The following is a 27,221-nucleotide window of genomic DNA, read 5'->3' as shown; positions in this document are numbered from 1 at the left end:
TTTAAAATTGTTGGATCAAAATTAAACTATTCACGTGCGCTGGTCAGTAACTCCGGAGCACAAGCACAGGAGAGGATCCAATTCCGTAAGTGCACCCACGAAATCCCCAATCTAAAACCCCTCAAAAACCTTTTTCTGAACGAATGGCTATATTATCACCTGCTCTGCTTCTTCATCTTCCCCTTCCTCTCTCATCTCCCCCCAAACCCCACGGTTTCGCGTCCTTCAAGCTCGCCGGCAATTCCACCGATGGAGCTCTTCTCGGAGTACAGCTCGCAAAACGGCACCGTCTCGTGTTTGCCAAAGCCGCCTCCTCTGTCTACGCCATCAGAGAAGATCTCGACACTGTCAATATCGCCGAGGACGTCACGCAGGTTCTGCTCTCATTTTGTTCTTTCTTTTTAGCATTTTTTTTAACTCGCTTTTGCTCAATTTTTAATTTCTTATCAGAATAATCTCTCTAAATGCTAAGAATTTAACTGGGTATTTCTGCAATTTTGGGCACTGTATTGGTATTTGGTTGGATTTCCGGAAGAGTAACACTGGATAGACCAACTTTTTAGAGCAAATTTGCAAACCATGCGATATGTCGCCAATGGAAAATAAGCATGTTAATCAACACTTTGATAATTCAATCATCAGTAACTCGTCATGTAGTTTAAATAGATGGTGTCTCTAGCATTACCCTTCTCGGAAAACTGGGACAAGAAATTTAGTGAATTAGACAAAACACCCTGAAAACTTTTATGTTTTATAAAAAAAAAAAACACTTCAAGAACTCACTTGGAGAAAGAAAACACTTTAACTATCTACTTGTCATTATTAATTCCTTTATAGTTGTGAAATTCTTTTAGTGACCTTCTCCCATTGCAAGTAGGAATGGTGTTTTTATAAAGTATTGGACTTGAAGTGTTTTTCTTTAAACTGTTGGTTCCTGTTGATTAATTGCTACGTAAAGTACTCGAAATCAAGTGATAACAATTTTCACACTCTGGACTATAGCAAGTTAGATTATGGAAATATAACTGTGCACTGTTTAAGTGTTAGATTCAATGTTCAAAATCCCCGCTTGTACAATATGGAATTTATTACTTTATTAGGTGATGTTGTCAAGTGTTTTGGCAATAGATTTCTCGTTGTAGTTGCTGACGCTTTTCAGTTTTCATATTTCACAAAAATATACGACATTGTCATAATCAGTGAATTTTATGTACATTATGGTTTACATTCTCATCATTTTTGTTGACTTGAATTATGCTGATAAATTATTATAGTTGATCGGGAGCACACCCATGGTATACCTCAACAAAGTTAGCGAAGGTTGTGTGGCAAATATTGCAGCAAAGCTTGAATCTATGGAACCATGCCGAAGTGTCAAGGATAGGTAACCTGCTGAATAAGTTGTCATTTTGCTCTGAAATCTTACTATATACTTCTACCGTTATTTGCCAGATTGTTTTTTAATCTTGTTTGCCATCCTGATTGTAGAAGATTGATACGGTTTAAGGCATATGGAACCATCCTGTTGATGAAACTTTAGGACGTAACTGCCCCATTTGGTAGACTAGTAGTAGTAATCAATTTTTTATGAAACAAGTATCTTAGCGGGTCAATTATAATTGCCGTGTAACTACAGTTTCCGCATCATTAATATTTTCTTGCTGAATGGAGATACATTCCAGATGAACTCATGTTATCTATACTGATTAACATTTCAGAATTGGCTGTAGCATGATAACTAATGCTGAGAAAAGTGGGTTAATATCTCCTGGGAAGGTGAGCTGATAAGTTATTATACGAAAAAATTTACTGATAGATCAATATATTACTTTGTCATCTGAGATGACCATGCAAGTTACGTGGAGGAAGATGTTTTAGCTTTTGCGAAAAGTCATATTTCTTTTGGGTGGTTTTTTTTCGTGTTTCTTTCTGTTATACATAAGAATTATACTTCTTTTGTGTTACTATGCAGACTGTATTAGTTGAACCAACTAGTGGAAATACAGGACTTGGTATTGCTTTTGTTGCTGCAACTAAAGGGTATAAACTTATAGTCACCATGCCGGCGTCCATAAATATTGAAAGGAGGATTCTTTTACGGGCATTTGGGGCAGAGGTTGTTTTGACGGATCCAGAAAAGGGTTTGAAAGGAGCGTTAGATAAAGCTGGGGAAATTGTTCTCAGCACACCAAATTCATATATGCTTCAACAGTTTGATAATGCTGCGAATGCAGAGGTAATTTCTGTTTTCTCTGGAGGCACTTCAATAATGCTATTGGTTATCCTAAACTGAATCTATATATGAATATACACATGTATATCGTAATATATAATATTCTAATCAGCATTAACATGCATGAACTACAGATCCATTTCGATACTACTGGGCCAGAAATATGGGAGGATACCATTGGTAATGTTGACATATTTGTTGCTGCTATTGGAACTGGTGGTACTGTTACAGGCACTGGCCGTTACCTGAAAATGATGAACAAGGAGATAAAGGTGAGGCTAGTTCATAATGTATAATTTGTTTCATTATCGAATAGATCCTCTCCAGATCTTTGTGTCCGGAGCCGACGGACTAGAGAATCCGGACCACTCAATTTAAATCATGGGCCCTCATTAGCCCATCCCACTAGCCTTACACAAAACCAGCCCTTGAACGGCCCAGATTCTCTGGTACGTTGGCTTCGGACACAGAGATCCGGAGAGGATCTGAATTCATAGCAACAATTGATTTTATACGTTATGGAACATAGTCATTTGAGTTATAGGAAAAAACCAATCTTAAATGCACATTCTGGATACTGTTAGTCGTATTTTATACTATACTATCATTGACACTGGATTTGAGAGGAAAGAGATAAACCCAAGTATTAGCAAACATTGAAGGTGGAACAACTTAGCACCTCTAGATTATGAATGAGTGCCTGCTTGCTCTTATTTGGCTTTGATCAGTGGAAGTTAGTGGGACTGCAGCTTTATGGTTAATGTGTTTGTAATTCTGGATTGCATGCTTTTGTAATTTTGATTATCCAGGTAGTAGGTGTGGAACCTGCAGAGAGGAGTGTAATATCTGGAGAAAATCCAGGTGAAAGCACTGTTGCTCTTTGGTTTTAATTACATCAATTTTCTGTTGCAGTTTCTTATTCAATAATATGGTATGCTTGACTGAATAATTATGTGAGTAATTCATGCAGGTTATGTACCAAGCATTTTGGACGTTAATTTACTTGATGAGGTCATCAAGGTAAATTGATTTGTGTTGTCTCTTAGTTATTAGTAGTAATACTGTTGTTATCGTTTTTTGCCTTTAGATATATTGAATAAAACTCTAGTCTCCCTCTTGTTTCTCTTCCTCGCCCCTTTTCTTTCTTTCTCCACTCTTCCTCCCTCGATCTTGTCTATTCTGCTCATTTTTTTTCTTCTCTCTTTCCTCTCAACTGGCACTGAGTGCATCATAAAGCCAGTCTACTGGGATAAGTATTTTGGGTCACTTTGGTATTGATTTTGCTATGTGGATCAGCCTGTAGGCATTCTATCCTGCAATTTATCGGCTTGTCGATAACCTTTTTTTTTTTTTTAATTTTTTTTTCTCGGGGTAATCTTGCTTCTCACTTGTCAGTTGGAGATACATGTGATAAATTTCTTTAATCATTTTTTATGCAAATGTAGGTTACCAACGATGAAGCTGTTGAAATGGCAAGGAGGCTAGCATTGGAGGAAGGCTTACTGGTAATTTGCAACTACTCTTTGACATGGAGCATTTTATAAGCGACAAATTCCAACTTCTGCTGCAACTTATCAATGTTATCATTTGTTAACTTAGAAAGCCACCCCATTTTTCTGTAATTCTATCCTAATTTAAGGTGATTTTGATAATTCCGATATGCAATACTTGTCCCTAGGTTGGTATCTCATCAGGTGCTGCTGCGGCTGCTGCAATAAGTTTAGCAAGAAGACCTGAGAACACTGGAAAACTTATTGCGGTGAGGTTTTCTTTTTTAGTTGTATTTGTTTTCTTATTCTCCCCTTTCCTTGTTACTTATACAATTGGACTAGCTGTACTGGGTACTATTAATGTCATTAGTTTGCAACACGAGCAAGTTGTAGTAAAAGCTGCAGAGAGGTTCATTGCTAAAGCATTGTACCTGGCTTTGGACGGTTCAAAGTGTTGCTTAAATTATAAGTAACTTGTAGAGTATGAAACTGATGCATAAGTTGAATAGTTCAAAATTGTCTTGACAGGCTATGATGCATTTTGATCAAGCTAATTTCATTCTGAAATGCATTTGAGGCTTAACAAAACTTAGCTGAAGCATGCAACGCTTCTTCTTTTACACAATCGTGGGGCAGATTAAGATTAGATGTCTTAGTCCGATCTTATGAGGAAGCGATAAGTGATTCCTCGTAGAATTCTTTTTTACTGCAGAATAAATGAAGCGAGAATGAACTATTACTCTGACTGAAAACAATACTTCATTCATTATACAATTGAGACAGAGCGAGACTGAATTATTACTCTGACTGAAAATGTACTTCATTAAAAAATATATTGAAACCGAGTGTGCTATCTTAAACACGAGATGAGCTAAACAATTCTTTACCAGCTAGTGACAATTACAGTTGATTACATTTTCTGCCGTTCTAAACAGTATTGTGTTGATTTATTTTATTTTTGTTTCATATTATAGGTTGTATTTCCAAGCTTTGGTGAGAGGTATATTCCCACTGTACTTTTCCAATCAATTTACGAAGAGGTTCAGAAGATGCGGGGAAAGTAATCGTATTATTCTGGATGACATAAATATGTCATCGTAAAGATTGACTACCTTACAAATCAATCAAACAGAACCAAATGTTTCCGAGAAGGTAATAGATTTGACCTGTTACATCTGTGTCATATGAATGCTTTTGTGATTCATTGATGGCTGACTAATCCAGGTTAGGTTTTAAAGGAATGCAGAGAGTAGTTGATCAATGAAAAATTGGAAAAATTGAGGTTCGTTTTTAGATAGGATATTTTGCCTCACCTTGTCCATTTACTTCTTGCAGAGGCAGTTTTAATGCATGTTTTGATTCACATGTAGGATACATATTTTGATTCAGATGTAATACAAGTATATCTGTTAACATACATCGATCGAAACCAAGTTTAGAGAAAAAACCTAGGGATGTTACACACAATTGATCATCTATGAACGTAAATAGGTACTGGGACAACGAGATGAAATGCCTTGTTGCACAGGCCAGCTCATCGTATCCTGAGTCCCACGTTACTAGTATGATTGTTGCATCCGTCGAGTTCACAACTCTATGTTACTTTCGTGCTTGAATTCACAAGAACCACTTCAATGTCACTTTCGTTTCTTTTCAATTAAAACTTGAAGCTTATGAATTCATATTCATCATAGTAATTGAAAGATAAACTGTATTTGCCTCGGTTGTAATATCTATGGATGGCAATCTTACTGGTAAAATCCGTTTCTCGCGGATATCCACCCGTTTAGGGAAGATTTGGGAATTTTGTCGATAAAGTTCTGGTCCTTCAAGGTTGAGTTCTACATGATTTCTTTTTTCCTCTTTGGGTCATAGTATTCGATGGTAACCTCAATCCTATATACTTTTTAAGCATCAAATTAATTTTCAGTATGCGCTACAGTTTAGCGGTGTTTTATCTCCATTTGTAAGTAAGAAGTTCTCTTGTTCAACTCAGATGTATGATGACATTTGTGTTGAGTTTGCTACCAAACTATAACTGACTCATTGTGTGTTTTAGCTGAAGTCCACCTCCCTCCCCTCTCTGTCATCCTTACTTTTTGTATCAAAAATCGACCTCCGAAAAGTAGCTAAACAACCTCTTATCCCTAATCCCAAGCTAAGTATGTCAAATTATTGAAAGATTAAAGGCCTTAAGTAATCCAAGGTTTCAAGACAACATTTAGGGTAAGTGGGTTATTTACCAGGAGGATCCTCTCCGGATCCTCTTGATGAAGATCTTGGGGATCCTCAAATCATGTACATTCATCGTATATCGTGCGATCAATTTTCATTAGTTACTATTCATATTTAATTTAAAATAAAAGTATTTAAAATGGTTTCTGGCCACGCGATGTATGATGAACAGACACGATTTGAGGACTCCTAGAATCCTCTCAAAGAGGAGTTATTTAGCATTAGGGAAATAATTGGTCCTATAATCCAATTGAATGTAATAATAAAGACTTGTCACAATTTCTTTTATTCGGAGTCCATAATTAATGGTTCACCTCATGTTTGGTTTTGGGGACCACTTTTACAATTAGGAGGCTATATTTATTTTATTTTTATGGAAATAAATAAAATTGATTAGCATACTAAAGAGCAAATCGAGCGTAGTGATGTTCTAGGATTTATACAGCCAATCTTATTTAGTGGATTAAGGTTGGTTGTTATTGTTATTGTAGCCTAGCAAAGAAGAAACTTAAGTTATTTATGTTTATGTTTGGGCGATGAATTTCTAAATGTCAAGAGATTTGAGAGAATTTGATAAAAGGAGATTACAAAATGGGAATTACATATGAATGTACTTCGTGAGCATCACAAAAGTATAGTTACAGGGGATTAACAAATAACTATTTAAAAGAATCATTTATCACTCACTCATACATGTTTTTGCAATGCTCATGAAGTGCATTTTCTCCCTTAATATTTTGTCGTGCATTCTTCACTAACTTGGTCTCAATCGGGACTTGAGAACCTATAACCCAAATATAACGTAAAAAAATTATCAAAACCACATCCGCAAAGGCTGAGGGAGTTACTTCCTCCCTACTCATTTTTTTTTTTCAAAAAAAACAATTTATTTGTGGTGACTCGGTCTGAGTTATGCTCAAATTCAGTAACTAATCACCTATTTTTATGCTCATTCCTCATTTTAATTGTTCCTTCAATATTTTTCTAAATTTTTCTATTTTTCTCTAACTTTAGATTTACCATTTGAAGAGAGTTGGGATTTTACCGTAAAATTAATTGGCAATATGAAGAATAACTCAACTTACTTATAAGCTCATGCAAGGTCATTCCTCCCAGCAATGTAAGATTCATTCTCAACATGCTCTCATGTGTGACGAATTTTCAAGCTAACATGTGGACACATAACAGAATGACGTGTGTGCGAGTGGCCGTTTAGCTTCACACATGGGACAACCTGCTTTGATACCATGAAAAATGTTGGGAATCTACCATAAAACTAATTGGCAATATGGGGAGTAGCTTAACTTACTATAAGCTCATGCAAGTCTTTTCTTTCATCAATGTGAAATTCATACTCAACACCGTTGATATGAAAGACTTCGTTGGCATTTGTCCATGTGCTTTGCCAAACCATGACTCTTATGTGTCTCTTATCCGTTGTTATACGCAATTGTATTGTTGGAGTACATATACTCTTCGGATCTAAAAAAAGGGAGCCCAATGATCAAATGATCCAGGGCGTTGAAATTTGATTCAACGGCTACAATTATTATAACTTTTAGAGGGGTCCTTTGTTTGTAGTCGTTAGATCAAATTTCAACGACCCAGATGATTTGATCCTTAAACTCCCTTTTTTCAGATCCGGAGAGAATTTGTACTTGTATTGTTGGAGACTAATTCCTCCTCATATTTGCCCATGATGCAATGCGGCAGTGTGGCTTCAATTCATGACGGTAGTCATGATTTAGGCTTATGGTTAAGGGAGTTTTAACGAAAAGTCCACGGTACTGTTCACTTTAACGAAAACCATATTTTTACACTAAAAAGTCAATCCTGGTACTATTCACTTTACCCTTTATTTTGTCCTTATCGTTAAAACTCAAAGTTTTCAAACCCTTTTCATTAGTTTTCCTTATGGTTAAATGTAGAGTTTAATTGGTTTGGGCTGTGTTTGTACCATATTTCACCAATTTTGAAACTACTGAGCATCAATCAACTTCATACCTTCAAGAACACTGATTGAAGGATTCGTGTTGAGGCATCCATACCGAAATACAAGAGTTTCTCTTCAAACAGGAGGCCAATCAAAACGCTACACATGTCAATATCAGAATAAAGCTCTACATCGATTGTGCGGACGAAAGCATGCGACTCTCCTGAACTATAAAAGGAGACAATTCTCCTACCATTAATCCTCAATGCTATTGTTCTACTTAACTTATTATTAGAACTCACTAATGATGGTTATGCTTTAACCTTTGTATTATGTAAACTCCACATTATTAATGAGAACTTCTCTATTCTCATGGACGTAGTCCAACTTAGAATGAATCACGTACATCTTGTATTTGCTTTCCTATCTCTCTCTTTACATATTACCCACACTTGGTGACTGGAGCAATCTTGCAAAGATCTTACATTGACACTTTATGTTGTTTCAAAGCCTACTCGATTTTGTACAGCAACAGTTTGCATAAGCAATGTATACTGATTATGCCAAACTTTTGCTTGGATTTATAGTTTGTGTGAATTTTGTGAGCTTTAGTTTAGCTCGGAAAGGGATCCTCTCCATATTCCTTTCACCAATTCCACCAAATCCACGAATCCGGGCTTATGAAATTTGATCTAACGGCTAAAATTATTATAACTTTTAAAAATGACTCCTGTTTTTAACTGTTGGATCAAATTTTAAGGACCCGAATTTGTAGATTTGGTGGATTTGATGGAAAAAATCCGCAGAGAATCCCTTCCCGTTTAGCTTGGGAGGTGGATTGTTTGCATCCTCATTTCCATACTCTCTTCATGCCCTCCGGTGATGTGTGGTCACAGTTAAGCCACGTCAATATTTTATATTAATTTTTTATAGAAATAATAAAACAAAAAGTAATAGGAATATAAACTGTTGACGTGGTTTAACCGTGACTACACAAATAGGAATGCATGAGAAAAGTATGGAAATGAAAAGGCAGACAATCCACCTCTTTAGCTTGAGAGGTTGTTACTTTTGTCAGTTGAAATTCGTGTGTCCTGTACACATATTTGATTAAAAACATTTATTTTCATTTGCTGAGGCACTAATTAATGTACTTATTGTTAATCACTATTGTTGTGAAACTGATGAGTTATGGACCACAACATGAAGATGGCGTTTTGTGATTGGTTGTTGGTGTCCGTAAAGGCATGCACAGACATTTGAGAGTCAAAACCTTTTATTTCATAAGTCCTGTGAAAGCTTTATAGCTTTTGTCTAATTTGCATGGTATACGTAATCACGTGCATAGGAGGTATGGAAGAGGACTTATATTCGCATGATGGCAGAAGTACATTACAACTGTGACATTAACTCTAAATTATATAACAGTACAATGATTATTTAAGTTTGTCTCTATATGACAACTGAGAGAGGTATATCAGGAACAAGGTGGTCCTAGAATCATTCAAAATCTGAAAAATATACATCTTAAGGTTTTTGGAAATCATTCAAATGTTTGGTATTGGTCTCTTGTGTGTCCATAAAGTACGTTAGGTATATCTCGGTAGCACTCGATATATTAGGTCGAGAGCACTCAATAAATTCTCTCAAGAGTACTCAGCAGATTGCTTTAGTATATGTCGATTTTTGTTGACATATATGATTCTGCTGACGATAATAAGTCCATCAAACGCATTTCACGCTTTTTTCTATTAAAAACCTTAAACCTTTTAACATTAGGACCTCCTAATGGTCGAATCCTAAATTTACCTTTATATATGAGATTATGTTATTGATTCAAGAGGCTATAATAACAATATACTCGTAACATATAAATTGTTGTTGGAAGCTGCGATGAGAGAGAGAGATAAGACATCACAGCTTTTGCTTGCTTGTCACACCGAAAGGTGAATAGGCTCACATGTAATTAGCTCTGATCATTTTCCCTAAAAAGAGGGACTTTTGAGGCAGCAAATTACCTCTTTTGCGTGCATGAGACTTTCGTCACGCAAATCCCACTCTCTCGTTTTTAGCCTTTATTCCTTTCCTTCCTTTCCCTGCTTTTGGCTTACTTTTTCATCCCTATCCAAGTACATAATTAAATATACACACATATGAAAAATGAATGATTAAAAACTTAAACTTTTCTCTCTCTATTTATTTGAAGTATAAAAGAAAATTTTAGTGTGCCGAAAATATAAACAGTATACTAAATGTTATAATACAATTGGTTGGAAACATGAAAAAAAAAAATTCAACCAATTGTTATGACACTTGATGTACTATACCATGTTCCCAGCATACTGAAATATTTCTCATAGTATAGGAGTGGTTAATTACCATGGAGCAATTACTTGTAAACTTGAATAACATGTCAATATGCCTACCTACATTTCAATATTTTTACTCAATATTGATTACATTTATACATATATTGTACTTAGGCCAATTAGCTCTTGCCACCAGCTAGCATCAAGAGTCACCCAATAAATGAAATATTTTAAGTCAATTTATTTTCCCATTTTAATGTAGGGTTTAAAACTCAATTTTGTTACTGTTGGACTGCGTTCAACCACACCACATCCAATTAATTCAGTTGACAATTGGTTTGCCGGAAATCATTGAGGTGAGGACAATCGAACTAAGAACTTTGATTGCAATCGAACTCAGAACTTTGAAAAGACCCTTGTCATTTGAACGATAAGACTTTAATTAACACACCAAAGAGAAATGATGATCATCTTTCTTGAAATTTTCCATCCGTTCATAAAGAAAAGAAAATAAATAAAACAAAAACAAAAAACAAAAAACAAAGAAAAGAAATAAAAAAGTTACAATCAACAAAGAGATTCCGACTTTTGAAACCTCATTAGAAAAGAGAGAAACAAATTAAAACCCTTCATAATTTGTTGTTGCTTTTTCCTATTAGGGTTATATTTAAGCAAGCTGGCTTAACCTTTTTAGCATAGCTAGCTAGCTAATTAAGCTCAAACCAAGGACATTGGAGACAATTCCACCATCTGATCGGCTTCCACATGTCCAGCACTTTCATCTAACAGCCACTTCTCAAGATATGTCAATGGAGGATTGTTACAATTAGTACTACTGCTTTCGCATCGAATAATTTGCTTATTCTTCTGATCCTCGTCGCGCAGAAGATGATGATCATGAATTATTTCCGCCCCATTTGGAACTTCAATACTGAGTCGTGACACCTTGTTAGAATAAGTAGATGAATCACAAGTAGACCTGTCCCAAGAAGCAACATTGTTCAAATTCTCATAGGACAAAATCGAGTCAAACTCCTCGTTAGATACTAGGTTTCCTGTGCTAATACCGCTAGGTTTTTCTTGATCATCATCAGATGCAGCATTATATTTGAGGCTAGCGGTCTTCGGAGTTGGGGAGGATCTCATCCAACCTTCTAGGAGCCGTGAAATGTTCTCGGTGCTTGAGGCATATGTGGAGGAGGAGGATTGGTTGTTCCTCAGAATAATTGAGGAGGCATGGCTTGTCATATTATCTAAGCTCCCTTCACTCAAGCTCCTCCTTGATACATTTACATTAAATGGATCATCTGACGTCGTATGAGGATCAAGAGCTGATTGAAATTGCTTCAGCTTCTTCTTCAAGTGGGTGTTCCAGTAGTTCTTTATGTCGTTATCGGTTCTCTGTGGCAGGTAGGAAGCTATTGCTGCCCATCTGCTCGATCAAACCAATATTAATTATTTTCATGTATTAAAATACATACCTATAAGAATAAACACACACACACACACAACTTTTTCCAACAACATTTGGCTCTCGCTAATAACAATTAGTGTTGTATTCACAATCGTTGATAGAAAATGGTAATGAATGAAGAAGTTCGAAGATGAATTACTTGTTACCCAATAAAGCTTGCAAGTGAATGATCATCCCTTCTTCATGAGGTGTGAAGTTACCGCGCTTGATTCCCGGTCTGAGGTAGTTAGTCCATCTGAGTCTGCAACTTTTGCTGCACCTCAAAAGCCCTTTTTGCAGCCAAAAATCAAGAAGAATTGAATAATATGTACAAAACATCAATCCACAAAGAGATTAAATAAGACAAAATCATAACACATAATATTCACTAACTAATTCGCATGGTAATTAAGACAAAATCATAACACATAATATTCACTAACTAATTCGCATGGTAATTAATAATTGCTTAAACTTTTTTTTTTTTTTTTGGACGCAAGATAAATTAGGGAAGGGAGAAATCGGATTTGGGATCTCGAGTTCAAAAATAAATGCTGAATTTTACTGTCAAATTACCAGTGTTGGTTGGAACTGATCTCCAATTACCAGGACCATGTTCTTGGATGTAAGAAACGAGGACGATGTCCTCCTCAGGAGTCCATGGACCTTTCTTGATTCCTACCTTCTCACAGCAAGGAGGTCTTCCCATCTCTCTCTCTCTCTCGCTCTCTGCCTTCTCTCCCAAGGACCTAAAGTATAAACCTGAATATTTCATACAGTGCCCTTATGTTGAGCATATATACATATATATATATGTATGTATGTATGTATGCATGCATGTATGCATGTGTATGTGTATAGCTCACTTAAAAAGGAAGGAAGTATTTGCACACTTACTGTTCATCTACCTCGCCGAGTCATCTGCCCTTTTCATTAACTAACTTTAATATAGTCAATTCTGTAGAAACCAGTAAGTCGATCAAATATCTATATAGGCATTTCGATTCTCTGCGAACCTTACTGTCCGGAGTCTAAGGACAAAAAAATTGAGCTCTTGATTTGTGTGAAAGAGAGCTCAAAGTTCTTAGTTTATATGAGGCGGGTCAACGTAATGAGTTGATAGAGACCATCATATTCAATTAAGTGGTTTAGATTGCCTGATGATTGGACGAATGAGATTTGGAGATGATCTTTGTCCGAACTTTGTATTTTCTCTCTCTTATGCATCATCACGTGCCATGCACATGCAGATCACCAGAAATGGCAACTTCACACTCTCCTCCTACCCTTTGTTTCTCTCCTCGTGAACCTCCTATGGTCCTACTTTTGGTTAACATATAATTCGGTGGCTGATTTTCTTTTGCTCTATATATGAAAAAACACACGAGACTATTAAATGAAGTCCTTAAGAATGATTTCTTAATACATCTCAACCCTAAATCCTAAACTAATTTCAACGTGAGACTCACTCACATTTTCATTTCTTGTGGGTTAGAAACGCTTGGTATGTTAGGAATGATAACATTATTAGCATGATTATCACCATAAAGTAGCTTAAGCCCGTTTGGAAATGCTCTTTAAAATTACTTATGATCTTAAATGTTTCTAGTAACATCTCTTCTATTAGAAGCTCTATAAAACTTTTAAATAAAAATGCAAGTGCTTTTTGAAAAAGCACTTCAAGTGCTCTTTGGAGCACACCTTTAACTTTTTATGTCAAATATGATTAGAAACATTTTTGGTGATTTGAAAGCACTTTTAATTATTAAAAAAACAAACACTTCTAAACATGCTCTAAGTTTTAGCATGAATTTTCTGGTGTTGGTCATCTGATTACACATAAAGGGGTCGTAGAATCATATGCAAGGTTCTAAAAAATGTTAGATGCTAGTCGGACGGTTGGCATGTGTCTAGTGCCTAGGATCTTAAGAGGGTTTTTAGTTTTATTTAAATTTAAAGAATTGTTATTGGCATTAATCTAATTTCGCACTCTATACTTTCTATAATTAGAAAGAAAAATACACACTGTGAAGAGTGTAAAATAAGATTTTAAAATACCGATAACAGTTCTCTAAATTTATCATATAACAATAAAAACATATAAATAAGTGGCCACAGTTGATTAAGTACAAAAAATGAAATATGTATTCAAAGTTATTTTATAAGAAGGTCCAAAATTATTTTACAAAAAAATTATCATCAAATCTTTAACCGCCTAGAGGCTTCATCAAAACGCCCAAGACCTGATTGGGACGCCCAACCTCCGCCTAGCGCCTGAGCACCGCCCTGCCTGCTTTTTAGAACAGTGATCACAGGTAACTTGTTTGAATACGAATCGAGATGACTTAGCCATGAACCAATTGCAATATTATTGCCAACTGCCAACTGGTTCAGTCGCCTGCCAAGCAGCACGCTACGGAGTCATCGAAAGAAACCTGGCGTCCCTGATGCCAGTTGACATGCTGTGGTGTTGTTGATGAAAGAAACCTCCCCGCATCTAAGGTTTTCTCCCCTGACCATGACCTGAACAACGTCGGGTGTTAGTATTTTGCTTTCCATCAGAACGTGCACACAATGACACAGCTTATGTTGGAAAGTGTCCAATATAGGTTCAGACGTCCTTGAGAAGGTCTGATTTGGAAACTAAGTACTTAAACACGACGACAAAGATTTAGATAATACTACACATACAAGACAATTAATCGACCTAAACAAGGGTATCTGACTTCCATAGCATTTCAAAGCAAAAGTTCTATGCAGACAACAAAATTACCACCCAGGAACAAGAAAGAATGCAACAATTCAGACATTGTTTTTGTCGCAAATTCTAGTACCCTACAAGCACTGTGCACTCGATCGTTTTATATGCAGTTATATTATTTTGGTAATGCCGTGACCAAGGAAAATTACAAATTTTAATCCTGAAGGTCATTGGCACATCTCCACAAGTACTCAGAACATTTGATTTCATATACTCATAAGATAAATCCTAATCCTCAGATACTGGTTATCATCAATAACAGAAGCAGAAAACCATAAACATTAGATCGAAATGAATGAAATGGGCAACATAAAGAATAAATTTACTATATTGTGGAAATCTAGCCAAGTGGATATGTATGAAAGCAAAAGATAACATCACAAATGCCTGGTAAGAAGTCCAAAAAAATAAATTTGACGGCACCTTGGGAGTAAAGACCCTCTACGATATGCTTAGTTTGTAGTCAATCATGCCTTTATCAAAAAGAAGCTTAAAAGGCCAAGATATGAAGAATCATATGTTTCAAGAACTAAAAAGAAGCTTAAAAGGCTGACGGCAAGCAAAGAGATTTGAAGCAGCCAAAAGCAAAACTTTGACCCTTACATCTTTTTAACTTTTTTCTCATGATGTTATATTCAATGTCCCTGCAATTGATTTGCTCGTGATTTCTTAAAGGGTGATATCTCATTGACTGCAGTTCTTCTTCCACCAAAGCAAGCCTTCGTTTCTCATCTTTCTGAAGCGAGAAAATTCAAAAACATAAAAAACATACTTCTATAATCCTTGAAAAAAACACAAGAGGCAATATGGCATGATTATAAGACGGCACCTTATTAAATTTTACACATTTACATTCCACATACTTTGTATAAGAGCCTGATAAAATAGCTAAGTTATTGAGGTATCGATAATTTCATTAGTTAGTTCTTAAGGTTTGAATGAGATAATTTATTCGAACGGATTGACTATGAAAGTAACAGTTTTATGAGTGTGTCAATATGTGAAACACTTAAGAATACTCTAAAAATTTCCCACGATCTAACATTTTGCCTCATGAGATTGTAATTGAATACAACAATTTATTACCATAGTTTCGAGGTGAAGCAACATTATTGGACTTACATGGGCTTTTTCTAACCCTAAAATGTGCTGCTTGCAGAGCTTGAGCTCCATTTCAAGGGAATGGAACCGAGACTCAACAGGTACTACACATTGCTCCACTATCTGTTTTTGTCTACCCCGGATGATCTCTGGCTGCCACACATTCAATGCAACTGAAGCTTGCCTGAAACAAGCAATCGGGCAATAAAACATACTGACATAAACATACTCGTAAAAAATGATAAAAAAGGGAAAAGAAAAATAAAGTTCCAGAAAAAAAATTATAAAACTGCATTAAAAAAAAAAAAAGTAATGGTGTGCTTCCATGGACAAAGGTTCGGGAGCATGATATGACTCTCAGCCTCTTGTGCTGTTCCTTTTTATTCTTTTCGGTATAACAGAGGCTGGAGGCTTGAGTAGGGGAGCGCAAGAATTGAATTCCAATACTCTATCACTAGAGCTACAAGCTCTCACCTCAAGTTGTTATTGACCAAGCTCCCTAACCGTATCACGGTACTCCTTTGTTCTCCACTAGGGGAGGGCAAGAATTGAAATCAATGGTCTCATGGTGATGGTACGGGTACTCCTTTGTTCTCCTAATGTGCACAGGCTCTGAATATGTAAACGATAATCGACGTGTTCCATGCTCTCTGAATTGGTATAATAGCTACAACTCTTGCTAAGTACTAGTTTTCAAAATGTAGTATGCAGATCTAATCATATCAGATTACAATTAACTTCTTATGCATCAATTTTTGGGATAGTACAAATCATGAAAACAAATTAACCATATGAAAGTTTCCGAAAAACCAAACAGATTTCAAAGTTTCTGTACACATACATGTATTTCTAATTCTCTATCAAACTCAAATTAATTCACAGATTATCAGAAGAAAAAGAAAAAAAAAGTAAACTAATTACCTAATCCTGCTCAAATTTGAGAGCTCGGTAAGTGCTGCTTGCATTTTCTGAGTCTCTTCGGCCAATCGAGCCTCCATCTCTCGGAGCTTCATAGACCGTTCTACAACCTGACTCTCCTTCCTCAAAACCGCCCTCCGATGCGCCGCCATTTTCTTATCCCTCTCTCTCTCAAACCTAAAAAATGAAAACAAAAACACACAATTTTCAAATTTACATTTTCAAGTAGCTGAATTTAAAAAACAACAAATTAAATTAAATCTTTACCTGATTTTGTAGAGGGATTTAGAGGTTGATGGATTTGGGGAGGTAATCGAGGAAGAAGAAGTAGGTAAATCGGAGGAGAGGAGGTGGGACCATAGGGAGTCTTCGTCGGATAAACGGCGGAGGCGCGCAGAGGAGATTGATATACGGCAGAGGTCCTTGTAGCTGAAACTGCCGCTTTGAACGCCGATTTCTAGAATTCGCCTCCACAACTCATCCGGGAGAGCTGACATTGAACTTAACGGTCTCTGGTGGTTGCGTAGCTGAACAAGCCGTCGTCCACGGTGGTGTTTATTTTCAGTCCCCCGCCGACTGTTATCAAACCTCCCCAACCGACTCACTTGATCATGATTTATTTAACTATTTTGTCAATCGGTCCTCCTACACCGTTGACATACTGTTGGAAAATATAGAAAAAGGGAATGTTTTATTTAATTAAGTAGGAATCTTATTCACTTTAATCGGGTAGGAGTATTTTTAAAATGACCATATGCGTTTTTAGAAAAAATAATTTTGAGTTTTAGAAGCATTTAAATGCTTTTTGGAAGCAGCATATAATATTTTAGAGAAAATATTTTTAAATTCCAAAAGCCAAATACTTTTTGAGATTTCACTTGCATTTCTACCAAGGGTTGGTTCAAAAAAATGTCTCCAAAAGTGCTTTCACTCGTTTTAAAAGCACTACCATTTGAGAGTTTTGAAAATAACTGAAAGCAATTTTAGAAAACATATATTTTTAAATTTCAAAAGCACTTGAAGTATTTATTACAAAAAACCCTAATTATGTGCTGCACATCAAGTGTTTTTTCATGATTTACTTGTATTTTTATTAAAAATTAGTTTCAATAATATTTTCATCAAAAACACTTTCAGTCATTTTAAAACGCTTTCAATCATTTTAAAAATAATCTTATCTTTCATTTACATATTAATGCATGGAATAGTTGATCCATTTGAATTTTGATGTTCTTTCTTCTATTACACTTTTAACACTTCTTGATTTTTGGAGTAATGTTTAATTTATGTAGTCATTTGGTTTTCGTTCGGCCGTAGAAACACATGATTCTTGCATGAGAATAAATTAAACAGAAACAACGCACATGACCACGTAAACGAATTGTACTGAAAAGAAAAATAAAGAACACGTAAAAGAAATACAGAGAGAAATATAAGCACATTGTACCTGTCAATACAAACACATACTGGAATTCGAAACGATTATATCAAACAGGCCGAAAAATATTTATTCATGGCAAACTTTTATTTCAACAAATAAATACCATGAGAATTGTCCGTCCTACTGAATAAAACGACGGCGTACGGATTCAATGACGAAGTTACACTACCAACTGAATGATTCCAGAGACTATTCTGGCCTCTGATCCTATGCAAAAGGATTTCCTCCGATAGACGCGACAGGTTCCTGTGTAGGGACGTTCCTGCAAAAACAAGCAACTTCACATTAATCCAAAACGGCGACAATGTCGAGCATCAAGCACTTCCTCAACGCCGGCCAATTTGAGTTTCTAAAAACTATCTAGTATCGTCGTACTGTAGTCTGGACATTCAACCTATCCGCTAAGGCAATCTCTAAGTAGTGACTCGAAGTAGATACATCACCTGACACGCTTACATCGGGTTTTCATCCCATACATTTCAAAGAATGGTGTTTTAATTAACTCACAACCTCGTTCGAACATGTTCCTTAAACCTGTCGGAACTGGTTATATGTAAAGATGAATCAGAAATGATTTTCGTTTGCGCATTCCCTCGCGACTCAATCAGATACCTCTGTAAGAGGAGAAAAATTCTGTAGGAACACTCTGACCACATCATCCATAGCCCGTAATGGACCTCTCACAAAAGCACACTGTGAGCTGCCCTAGTAGTAGTAGGCAGCCCTACCTAAGTTTCTCGCGTGTTAGAGGCCCACTTCCATCAACATCATTCGTCCTTCCTCACCTAGTTATTACACGATGTCAACCTTATTATTATCCGGCTTTGGTGATAGTTTGGTGATCCTCTAACCATATGAAGTTCATAACCATACAAAAATGAGAATATCATGGGTCTGCAAAACCTGTCTTAAAAGATAATGGAGAGGCTAAAAAATAGAGAGTAGAACATAAACTTACGGAATCTGAGAACTATGTGCCTGCCCTGGCGCATACGTCAAGCCACCTACATCAAATCAAAATTGAAACGAATGAAAAAGATAAGATTGTTAATATTTCAATGGTCCTGCAGTTTTCTGTGGCAACCAATATGATGCATCCAACAGCCGTTGGATTAAAAAATATGCAACCCTGGTTGGCAATAGTTGCAGGAACAAAACAAAGGAGAAAGGAATGTAGCTTTGCTGGCACTGAAAAGCTTACCTTCTGCTCCAGCTGGAATATACGGCATCCCAGACACTGGATTTTGCGGAAACCATGCCTGAGATTCATCAAAGAAAGAGGATTGCAAATGATCATTTGGGAGAGAGGCTTGTAAGGAGTTCATGTCCAAAAACTGAAAGAGACACAAGACAAAATTAGAACTGAGAAATCTAAGAATTGTATACGTCTGCTAGAAAACTCCATTCCAAATCCTTCTTTAATTTAATTGAAACATGATACAGTCTAAGAATAATATGGTAGACACTGATTAGTACCAACCTTTTTTTTTTTTTTTTTTTTTTTTTGAACAAACGATAGTATCTACAATAAGAGGGAGGGGGGTGGGCTTAGCCTCTCAATGGGCTAGTAATAATGTGGTTCAAATTGCCTTTGGCAAGAATCGAACCTAAGACCTCACTTACATGTGAGAAGGAATACCACTAGACCGTAGTACTAAATGGCTGATTGGTACCAACTTATTCCAGTCTATCAATCACACCACTTCCAGTGTGACTTGCCCATAAGATTTAAATTACATTACATTACTGGGAGAATAAAACATGCAACAAGTGTCTTATCCCGCCACACTTTTAAGCCATGAATTAGTCTAAATAAAACTGAACGTGGTCAACTAACTAGAATGGTATCATATTTAATTTTCAGAGACTGGATCTTAAGAGGCATATGTAGTCTGCAGCATTTATTACACTAATAGAACTCTTCTTTCACAGAAAATACAGTTTTGATGTCAAATATTGACTTTAGTTATCAATTCACAACTTTTACAGGAAGTACACTTCATTTCCGCTAGCAACCAAGCATCATGCTATGGTTATCCTTGACTCGGTTTTCTCTGACAGTTGACAGATATGGTAAACAAATAATAGCATCACTCCACGCATGCCCTTAATCAGCTTCCACATTCAAAATTCTCATGCAAACACACAAACACTCACATAAAGCTAATAGAAAAATAGAAATAGGGAACAATGCACTATAATAGAAACACAATTTCACTATAAGAACAAAGGAAAAATGGCAATCCTGATGCAATAACTAACAAAAACATACCATACTGTTCTGATCCAGATCTGTATCATAAGGAAGATCAAATGGGTTATTTGATTTGTGGTCGGTGGCATGTGACTTAATTTCTCCCTGTAATTTTAGGAGTGGGACAAAAGAGATTAGGATACAACTAAGCAGATTCCATTAAACAAATCACAGGAAAGATGCTGAAGGAAATAGAAGAGTAAAAACCATTTGAGGAAGCACTTGTGGAGTATATGATTGCCCCAACACAGCATGTAGTGGCAGACTTGGATCATGGGGTTCACCTTGAGAAACAGCTCCCTGAATCCCATCTTTACTAGATTCCTGCAAGCGAATTCCATCAGTGGAAGAAAATAAATAATTTGAGAGAAATATAAGGTTGACGCAGAAACCTCGGAGATTCTTAACCCAAAATCACGGTCACCAGCTGACAAAAGCTTGTCAGTTGCTCCTGGCTCACTGCCCTTTTCAGCCACCTCCGATGGAAGGTGTCCAATAGAATCTTCAAAAGCATTCCATGACTACTCAAAAATAACATATCAACCTGATTACATTCCTTCATATTAAGGCATGCCACTATGTTAAGGAAACTTTATATTCATTATAATAAAAAAATTAAAAAAATTCAAGGGGGCGTTAAGCACATAGAATGCCATCATGATCTTTTAGACAAGTTTATCCACCAAAAGAAAGAAAATAACTTTGAAAGAAATCAGGTCGACATTCTCCATGGAGATCAGCCTTAGAAGTTATGAAACCAACCACCCATTAAAAACCATCCTTCTGAAAAGCCAAATAATGAATTGGTGCAGGGGTAGTTTGATCATAAGATGCTTACCTGTGTGCTTCCAGTATTGGGATCTGTGACATTGTGCAAACTATCACTCCATGGACTAGAAACATCTGAAAAAGGTCTATGACTACTAGAGTACTCAAATGATGGCCATTGCATGCTTGTGTTTGATGACGAGAATGCTTCAAAATTTCCAATAGAACCTCCACCATTGGAAGCTATATTTTCAAGGGTCATATTTTCGGTGGATGGAAAGGAAGCTGAGGGCTGAGGTGTATCAAACGTTGCCCATCCTTCATTTTTAGGGGCAGCCTCAGCTACTTGTTTATCCAAGGTTGGAGTTGACTGCTGCTGAGGAAAGTCAGCAAATAACTCCAAGGAAGGTCGGAAAACTTGAGGCTGGTCCATATTCATACATGAGTTGGAAGATGATAAAGACGGTTGAAACAAATCTACGGATGGAGACGAAGATGCTGCTGGTAACTGGAACAAATCAATGGAAAAGGCTGCAGAAGAGACTTCTGGTTTAACTGGGGCCTTGAAAAGATCCAAGCTATCACTACTGCCAAGATGAGATGATCCCGTTAAAGAGGTGGATTTATCCGGGAGGATTCCAGTAGCTTGTTCAGGTTCGACAGCATTTGTTAAACTGCCTGAATTAAATGACTTGGGAGACATGGAATAGCTATCCGCTGAGACAAAATTTCCTAAGGATGCAGTTCTCTGAACAAGCAAACAAGCAACTGATGTCAGGTGATGGAAAAACTAGGGGCAGCATAATATGATTATCAAATAGAAATGAAGTTAATTAGATAGGATAATGCACATATACATACGGACAAAAGCAGAAAATGAAGGTACGCACACCAATTAACATAGCACTAATAAAATGGGGAAATGACTCCACTTAACTAATTGAGTGAAAAATGCCTATCCAAAGAAAACATGACCCAAATCATTGATTACATGAACTTACGATCCAAAATCTTAAAGTTTCCCCTGTACGTCCCAAAACCAGTTAAATTCAATGCTACAGGAATATATATAACATTAAAATATATATATGTATATATATACATACACAAACAAATAGGGTAGTGTGTCCGTCCTATGGGAATATTAAAAGGTACACAGCTGTAGTTTTAATAGGAACCTTGGATACGGCTAATCTTTTTTAATGGTATAACCAAGTCTACAAGAAAACGACCTGCGGACAGGATATCCCTGCTGCATCTCTCTTGACAATTGCCTCTGGATGTGTATCTTTTGCTTGGTGTCTTACTTCATTTAGATTATCCCATGAAGGCACAAAAGTGGGGCTGCTGGATCCAGTGTCCTTCTGAAAATTAGGAGACTGTACTCCAGATCTAGACACATCACCTCCACTTGACACAGAGAAATCTGAAGCTCTTGAACCAGAGCCCTCATTTGCAAACCTGTCTTCATACATTTGCTCACTTAAACGGCCGGCACTGTAAACAAAACTCGACATCTTTCCTTCATATCGACCTCGATCAGAACCAGGCTTCCTGGTAAGTGCAGCAGCTTGTTTTCCATACCGTCTATCTTCATACTGAGAGTCATAAGGTGGACTTTGAGAATAGGAATGATAAGAACTAGCACGTCTCATCTCATCTTCACGGATTCTATGGGTCTGCAAGGAATAGCACAAATTAGGCCCATAATCTTTGCAGAACAAAATAAGTCAAAGTGTAACAATAGGAGATTATTGGTGTATACAGTTACAGCCAATTCATTCTGTTCTTTTGATGATGTGCATGATTATCTGAATCTTAAAGAGAAAAACAATTAGTTGTTTTGTAATTTCTTCAATGGAACCAAATAAGAACAGGAGGAGGCCGCTGTTATGCCCCAAGAAGCAAATTAACTGGACAATTACGAAAATGCTTTTTGGTTATAGTCAATTTTTTCTGCAGTATTACAAATAAATATTTTCTTAGTTCAGTGAAATAGAAGCATAAGTAAATAATATCATGGGCCCTCCCAATGCATTTTCACTCTCTCAATTATGTACCTCAATTTAGCACGGATACACAATGAAATACTCTTATGTGGAAATTGTTATTAGCACTCCAAACATCTAATTGTGCACTCCAAACTTTCTATACTTACAAAGAAAAATACTCTTGTGAGGAGTGCACAATTAGTTTATTGGAGTGCCAATAATAGTTCCCAAAAAAATCTGACTTTTTCATTTTCAGAAATATCAATGTTACCACTGATATTTGTGCAAATCCAAACTATCAATATATCTGCCCATATCACTATTTTAATCCATACTATTACCTGCATGTCTCTTGGAGGCTTTTCAGAGGTCCTTCCTCCAGTATATTTCTTATCTACGTATACACTTCTTATGAACTCACGGATTTTATCAGCCTTACTGCAAGAAGAAAACATAACATAAGTGTACACCCCACAAATGCACATGCTGAACACTGTAGCAATAAATCATATAACTATTACTTGCTGTCTGGCAATCGTTGCCTTTGAAGGTCCCAATCCTTCAAATAAATTTCCCTTGCACGCTGATAAGAGTGAATGCCCATTAGAATAAAAACAAGCAAACATTTTCTTCCAAAGAAAATGAGAATTCAGCATGTACCTGGTTACCACCATTTTGGAGGGCTTCAACTTCTTGTGAAGTAAATTTGGACATGGATACTGACTTCACACGATGAGTAAATTCCCGACTATATCACAAAATAATATGTATCATTCGATTTGGGAAAAGAAATGAAAAGTGGACAGAGCATAAGTACAACATGCCAAACAGGGAAAGTCCCGCATCATTAAAATACAAGTGGACACACGGTGCTTACTTGAAGGAAACTACATTTATGTTGTGTATGGATGATGCATTTAGGCTACATAAATAAGAAATGCGCTACAAAACCTTAGATAGATGGATTTGAAATGGCTAGATGCACTGCACTGAGAGGGATTTATAAATGACTACTTCAAAGGAGTAATTTGAAAATCCTTTGTATAGTGGCTTTGTAATGCTCATGTATTGCATTTTCAATCCCTTTATCTAATGTTTTGTAGTGTATTTCTAACTAATTTAGTGATGCAGGGCACAGCGGATAGAAACGAAATAAAATAAAAGATACAACGGATAGGTAGGGTTCACTATCTCGTAGTGCGAGGAGAGACCTAAAAACCCTAAAAACTTTGGTTCTAGTACCAGCCTACGACGTAGACACAAGAAAGAACAAATCTGAAAACTCTTAAACAAGAGAAGGGCACATAAAACGACTTAACAACTCAAATATCAATACGATAATTCAAACAACCTTTTCCCTTCTTGTTTACATATACAAGCATTTATAGGCTTACAACTTAAAGTGAATAACATGAGAAGACATAAAAAAATAAAGGCTTACAATATAACTCCTAAAAAACTAAATGGTTTCATAAAATGTCATTAACCTAGGAATTCCATAAGCTACAAATTTAAAGCTAGACACATGCATTATAACTACAAAACACCCTTGGTCCTTGGCCTGCATCATTTAGCCTAAATCCTGCATCCAAACAGAACTTTAGGCGTCAATGTGCTCAAGGTTCAAAGACTCACTTTACCATGAACGGTACTGAAGGTTGGAAAAAGGGTAGTGATAACTGTCAAACTCTAAGAATTAATCATCCGGGCATACATAAATATATTTCCATTCAAAAGCTTGATCTAAAGAGCAATAATTCTGAATTAAAAGTACGGCAATTTAACAATCATGATTTCATAATGAAGCACACAGCTGGCCTGTGCACAATGCCACCTTAGGTAATTTATAGTTGATCCATCTCTAAAAGGACTTTCAATACATTTATCTTCAAAAGAAGTTTACAACAGAAAAAGTGAAATGAAGAGGCAATCTTCACCCAACATGCATAGCTGAAAGACACTGATAAAAGAAAAATTAAAAAATCCCTGCTCGGTTATGATATCGGACGGTTTAGAACCTATCACATATTCTATGCAACTAACCAATAGAATTCAACCTAAGAAACCTAGTTTACTCTTAAATACTAAAAGGGCTTTGAAGTTTGCTATGTTTTGGCTAGGTAAGAGCTTAAAAAAAAAACTAAATTTCGTGTGGGTAATGGTACGTTTTCACACCAAATCCACTGAAAGCATGATTTAAACCTAAGTACAAAATCCTTGACACTTGTTTAGTTGGGCCAGCATCCTTATTATAGAACATTTAGACAGCCCAAAAGCACTTAGTGAATGGCCTAAGAGGGAACTCAACAATCCAGCACATTCCCAAGCCCAAAGTGATTATAATGGAGGCAGACGGACAACTTTGGCACTTGCATGAGTACCATGCATCTCCTATAGTTAAGGTAACCGCCAAAAAAAGAACTTGGCCCACTTTATAAACAATTAATTGTATTTTTGTTGCGAGCATAGACCTTCAGTCATTTGGTTATTTTCAATACATTCCAAAGAGAACAGTCTTGTGTATGTTCAGCAATAAAAGAGGATGGAGAGCAAGAAAGAGAGATAGCTGTTTAAATGACATCGGGTTTAGTTTATGGATGTCATATTAGGCATGGAACTTGATGCCAAAAAGTTTCCTAAAGTGATCTTGATGAGAACAATATTTAAATGGACAAGTATTAAGTTGGTATAAGATGTTCTATAATTAGAGTGCTAAGTTGGTCTTACGGATGTCTTCCTTATTTAAACACTGTAAATCATCTCCCAGAGTTGAATTTCTTTTTACTTGTAGGATAAGCTAAACTTTCAAGAGGTCATTGCTTTCTTTCTCAATAAGTAGCCTAAAACTTTCCTTGTTTTTTCATCAAAACTTCTCCTCATTTACAAAACTGTAAAACTTGTTCTACACACTTAAAAAAGAAATAAATGAAATGTATAATTGCAGAGGCTGATAATGAAGTTTATACATCGATTTGCAACAAGAAGCACAGTAACCAGAACGGGTTGCAAACATTACACAGTTGACCAGATCATTATGATTTATAAACACCGAAAATCCTATCTTGCAATAATTTCCCTTCCACTCTCTGTCTATGGGTCTAAAAATTGAAACTTTTGTAGTCGACTAAACTTGTACACATATACAATCAATAAATATCCCATATTTTTCCTCAATCTTCAATATCCATTTTAGTGGGATTGTTGCACAGATGGCAGCAAGCAGAGAAGTTCTTTGATATCCACTCAAATTTCTAACTAATAATTTGAGCTCAGTAAAGTAGTTGCAAATTTTAGATACTATAACCAAAAGGGCCTCAGGCAAACATAGCAAATTAAGAAACTTTTCGGTTTTCTATTTCCACACAGAAACTAACTCCGGCATGCAATCTCAAGACCGCAAAATTTGAAGGATGAATACGTTTACTAGGAGGCAAACATTATGCACTACAAACAAGAAACTGGATCAAATGATTATGAAGAAACTCACTGTATGCCACTGCAAGTCATGCAAACGAAAGTCCAAAAATTCGTGCAGACGTACTGAGGACCCTGCATATACAAACCAAATCCTCCAGCTGCGAGAATCGAAACGGAAACGAAAATTTCCGAGAAAACTAGAGAAAGGAGAGTACCAGGCCATTGCAGTTGATACATCGCCGATTAGGAGGGAGCTTCATGAGGCCCCGAATGATCTTCTCGTTTCGCTCTTCCTCTTTTCTGCTTCCCATTTCTGAAACAAAATCAAAACCCTAGAACCAGAAGAAAAGGAAGAACGGAATCGGAGGGTGGATTTGGAAATGCACTACCCTCCTCCCTCCTCTCTCTCTCTCCTCCCTCTCTTCTTTCTCTCTCTAGAACTAGAAGGAAGGAGGAGGCTTTAGGGTTGGTTCAGTTGGGGTTTTGAATTTGGGAGAGAGGGGAACGACACTCCCGAATCTGAATCAACTGCTTCGACGACAATTGGACAGCAAAAGCGCTCTCTGCCTTTCCTTTATTAAATCATATTTTTTGGATTTTATTTCCTGAATTTGGCCGACATGTTAAGTGGTCTGGAAAATTAAAAATCGATCAATATATAATTTGAAAATAAATTTTGTTAAAATTACGTTATATACTAATGTGACGCATAAATGAATCTCATAAGTTATTTTTATCATAAATAGTCCATAAAATTGAAAATCATTCAGTGCAGTTTTTAGGCATGAAGTCTATATATAAATTCTTATACAAGTAAGTTTTTTTTTAACAAACGATATTATTTTTAGTAAGGATGAGGGAATGAGCTTAGACTCCCAATAAGCTAATAGTAATATGGTTCAAATTTGTATTTAATA

General features: G+C 36.3%; 4 protein-coding genes across 10 annotated transcripts; 1 reads left to right on the top strand and 3 right to left on the bottom strand.

The window, feature by feature from the left end:
* The first annotated feature begins 37 nt into the window (after window positions 1-37).
* Window positions 38-5,363, top strand: LOC137745358 (S-sulfo-L-cysteine synthase (O-acetyl-L-serine-dependent), chloroplastic). 3 transcript variants are annotated; one of them, XR_015954284.1, is made up of 11 exons: window positions 38-374; window positions 1,275-1,384; window positions 1,719-1,776; window positions 1,973-2,236; window positions 2,368-2,505; window positions 3,043-3,094; window positions 3,204-3,253; window positions 3,679-3,738; window positions 3,912-3,992; window positions 4,698-4,875; window positions 5,215-5,363. XR_015954284.1 is itself a non-coding variant. In XM_068485304.2 (10 exons), exons 1-10 carry the CDS (start codon window positions 144-146, stop codon window positions 4,785-4,787), a joined length of 1,134 nt encoding a protein of 377 aa, XP_068341405.1. In that variant the 5' UTR covers window positions 38-143; the 3' UTR covers window positions 4,788-5,140. The 3 variants fall into 3 exon arrangements, 1 of the variants encoding a protein (XP_068341405.1); XR_015954283.1 differs by lacking the exon at window positions 5,215-5,363 and adding an exon at window positions 4,948-5,140; XM_068485304.2 differs by lacking the exon at window positions 5,215-5,363 and having other exon boundaries at window positions 4,698-5,140.
* Window positions 5,364-10,603: 5,240 nt separating this feature from the next.
* MYB60 (myb domain protein 60) lies at window positions 10,604-12,663 on the bottom strand. 2 transcript variants are annotated; one of them, XM_068486298.2, is made up of 4 exons: window positions 12,551-12,663; window positions 12,230-12,415; window positions 11,814-11,943; window positions 10,604-11,632 (listed from the first exon to the last, which is right to left on the bottom strand). In XM_068486298.2, exons 1-4 carry the CDS (start codon window positions 12,555-12,557, stop codon window positions 10,918-10,920), a joined length of 1,038 nt encoding a protein of 345 aa, XP_068342399.2. In that variant the 5' UTR covers window positions 12,558-12,663; the 3' UTR covers window positions 10,604-10,917. The 2 variants fall into 2 exon arrangements, with proteins under 2 accessions (XP_068342399.2, XP_088538074.1); XM_088681948.1 differs by having other exon boundaries at window positions 12,230-12,402; window positions 12,551-12,656.
* A 1,112-nt stretch (window positions 12,664-13,775) lies between these two features.
* Window positions 13,776-17,106, bottom strand: LOC137745996 (F-box family protein). The gene is made up of 5 exons (XM_068486038.2): window positions 16,701-17,106; window positions 16,437-16,610; window positions 15,537-15,699; window positions 15,018-15,150; window positions 13,776-14,176 (listed from the first exon to the last, which is right to left on the bottom strand). The coding sequence occupies exons 1-5, from the start codon at window positions 16,928-16,930 to the stop codon at window positions 14,151-14,153; spliced, it is 726 nt and encodes a 241-aa protein (XP_068342139.2). The 5' UTR covers window positions 16,931-17,106; the 3' UTR covers window positions 13,776-14,150.
* Window positions 17,107-17,798: 692 nt separating this feature from the next.
* On the bottom strand, window positions 17,799-26,969 carry LOC137745140 (putative ADP-ribosylation factor GTPase-activating protein AGD14). Of its 4 annotated transcripts, none has more exons than XR_015953803.1 (13): window positions 26,520-26,888; window positions 26,375-26,436; window positions 23,548-23,635; window positions 23,409-23,470; window positions 23,229-23,325; window positions 22,129-22,575; window positions 20,967-21,644; window positions 20,521-20,684; window positions 20,336-20,452; window positions 20,147-20,233; window positions 19,076-19,208; window positions 18,833-18,878; window positions 17,799-18,136 (listed from the first exon to the last, which is right to left on the bottom strand). XR_015953803.1 is itself a non-coding variant. In XM_068485028.2 (13 exons), exons 1-13 carry the CDS (start codon window positions 26,613-26,615, stop codon window positions 18,082-18,084), a joined length of 2,097 nt encoding a protein of 698 aa, XP_068341129.2. In that variant the 5' UTR covers window positions 26,616-26,969; the 3' UTR covers window positions 17,799-18,081. The 4 variants fall into 4 exon arrangements, 2 of the variants coding, with proteins under 2 accessions (XP_068341129.2, XP_068341130.2); XR_015953804.1 differs by having other exon boundaries at window positions 19,076-19,133; XM_068485028.2 differs by having other exon boundaries at window positions 20,521-20,649; window positions 26,520-26,969.
* Between the last annotated feature and the right edge of the window lie 252 nt (window positions 26,970-27,221).

This window comes from Pyrus communis, chromosome 12, assembly GCF_041283825.1.
Source record: "Pyrus communis isolate YQ-2024b chromosome 12, ASM4128382v1, whole genome shotgun sequence".
NCBI classification, from domain to species: Eukaryota; Viridiplantae; Streptophyta; class Magnoliopsida; order Rosales; family Rosaceae; genus Pyrus; species Pyrus communis.
Note: the sequence above shows the minus strand (reverse complement) of the source record. Positions and strands in the feature narration are given on the sequence as shown.

Excerpts from the sequence above, each read along its gene's own strand:
- LOC137745358 (XM_068485304.2), top strand. The coding sequence starts at position 144 with ATGGCTATATTATCACCTGCTCTGCTTCTTCATCTTCCCCTTCCTCTC. Across the intron at positions 3,739-3,911 it reads CATTGGAGGAAGGCTTACTG|GTTGGTATCTCATCAGGTGC; the intron begins GTAATTTGCAAC and ends ACTTGTCCCTAG. Across the intron at positions 3,993-4,697 it reads ACACTGGAAAACTTATTGCG|GTTGTATTTCCAAGCTTTGG; the intron begins GTGAGGTTTTCT and ends TTCATATTATAG.
- MYB60 (XM_068486298.2), bottom strand. Across the intron at positions 11,944-12,229 it reads ATCAGTTCCAACCAACACTG|GGCTTTTGAGGTGCAGCAAA; the intron begins GTAATTTGACAG and ends GGCTGCAAAAAG. Across the intron at positions 11,633-11,813 it reads CAAGCTTTATTGGGTAACAA|ATGGGCAGCAATAGCTTCCT; the intron begins GTAATTCATCTT and ends TTGATCGAGCAG.
- LOC137745996 (XM_068486038.2), bottom strand. The coding sequence starts at position 16,930 with ATGTCAGCTCTCCCGGATGAGTTGTGGAGGCGAATTCTAGAAATCGGC. Across the intron at positions 16,611-16,700 it reads AAATCCCTCTACAAAATCAG|GTTTGAGAGAGAGAGGGATA; the intron begins GTAAAGATTTAA and ends TTCATTTTTTAG. Across the intron at positions 14,177-15,017 it reads GAGAAAAAAGTTAAAAAGAT|GTCATGGTCAGGGGAGAAAA; the intron begins GTAAGGGTCAAA and ends GACGTTGTTCAG.
- LOC137745140 (XM_068485028.2), bottom strand. The coding sequence starts at position 26,615 with ATGGGAAGCAGAAAAGAGGAAGAGCGAAACGAGAAGATCATTCGGGGC. Across the intron at positions 20,650-20,966 it reads CCAATACTGGAAGCACACAG|TCATGGAATGCTTTTGAAGA; the intron begins GTAAGCATCTTA and ends ATTTTTGAGTAG. Across the intron at positions 19,209-20,146 it reads ATCTGGATCAGAACAGTATG|TTTTTGGACATGAACTCCTT; the intron begins GTATGTTTTTGT and ends TGTCTCTTTCAG.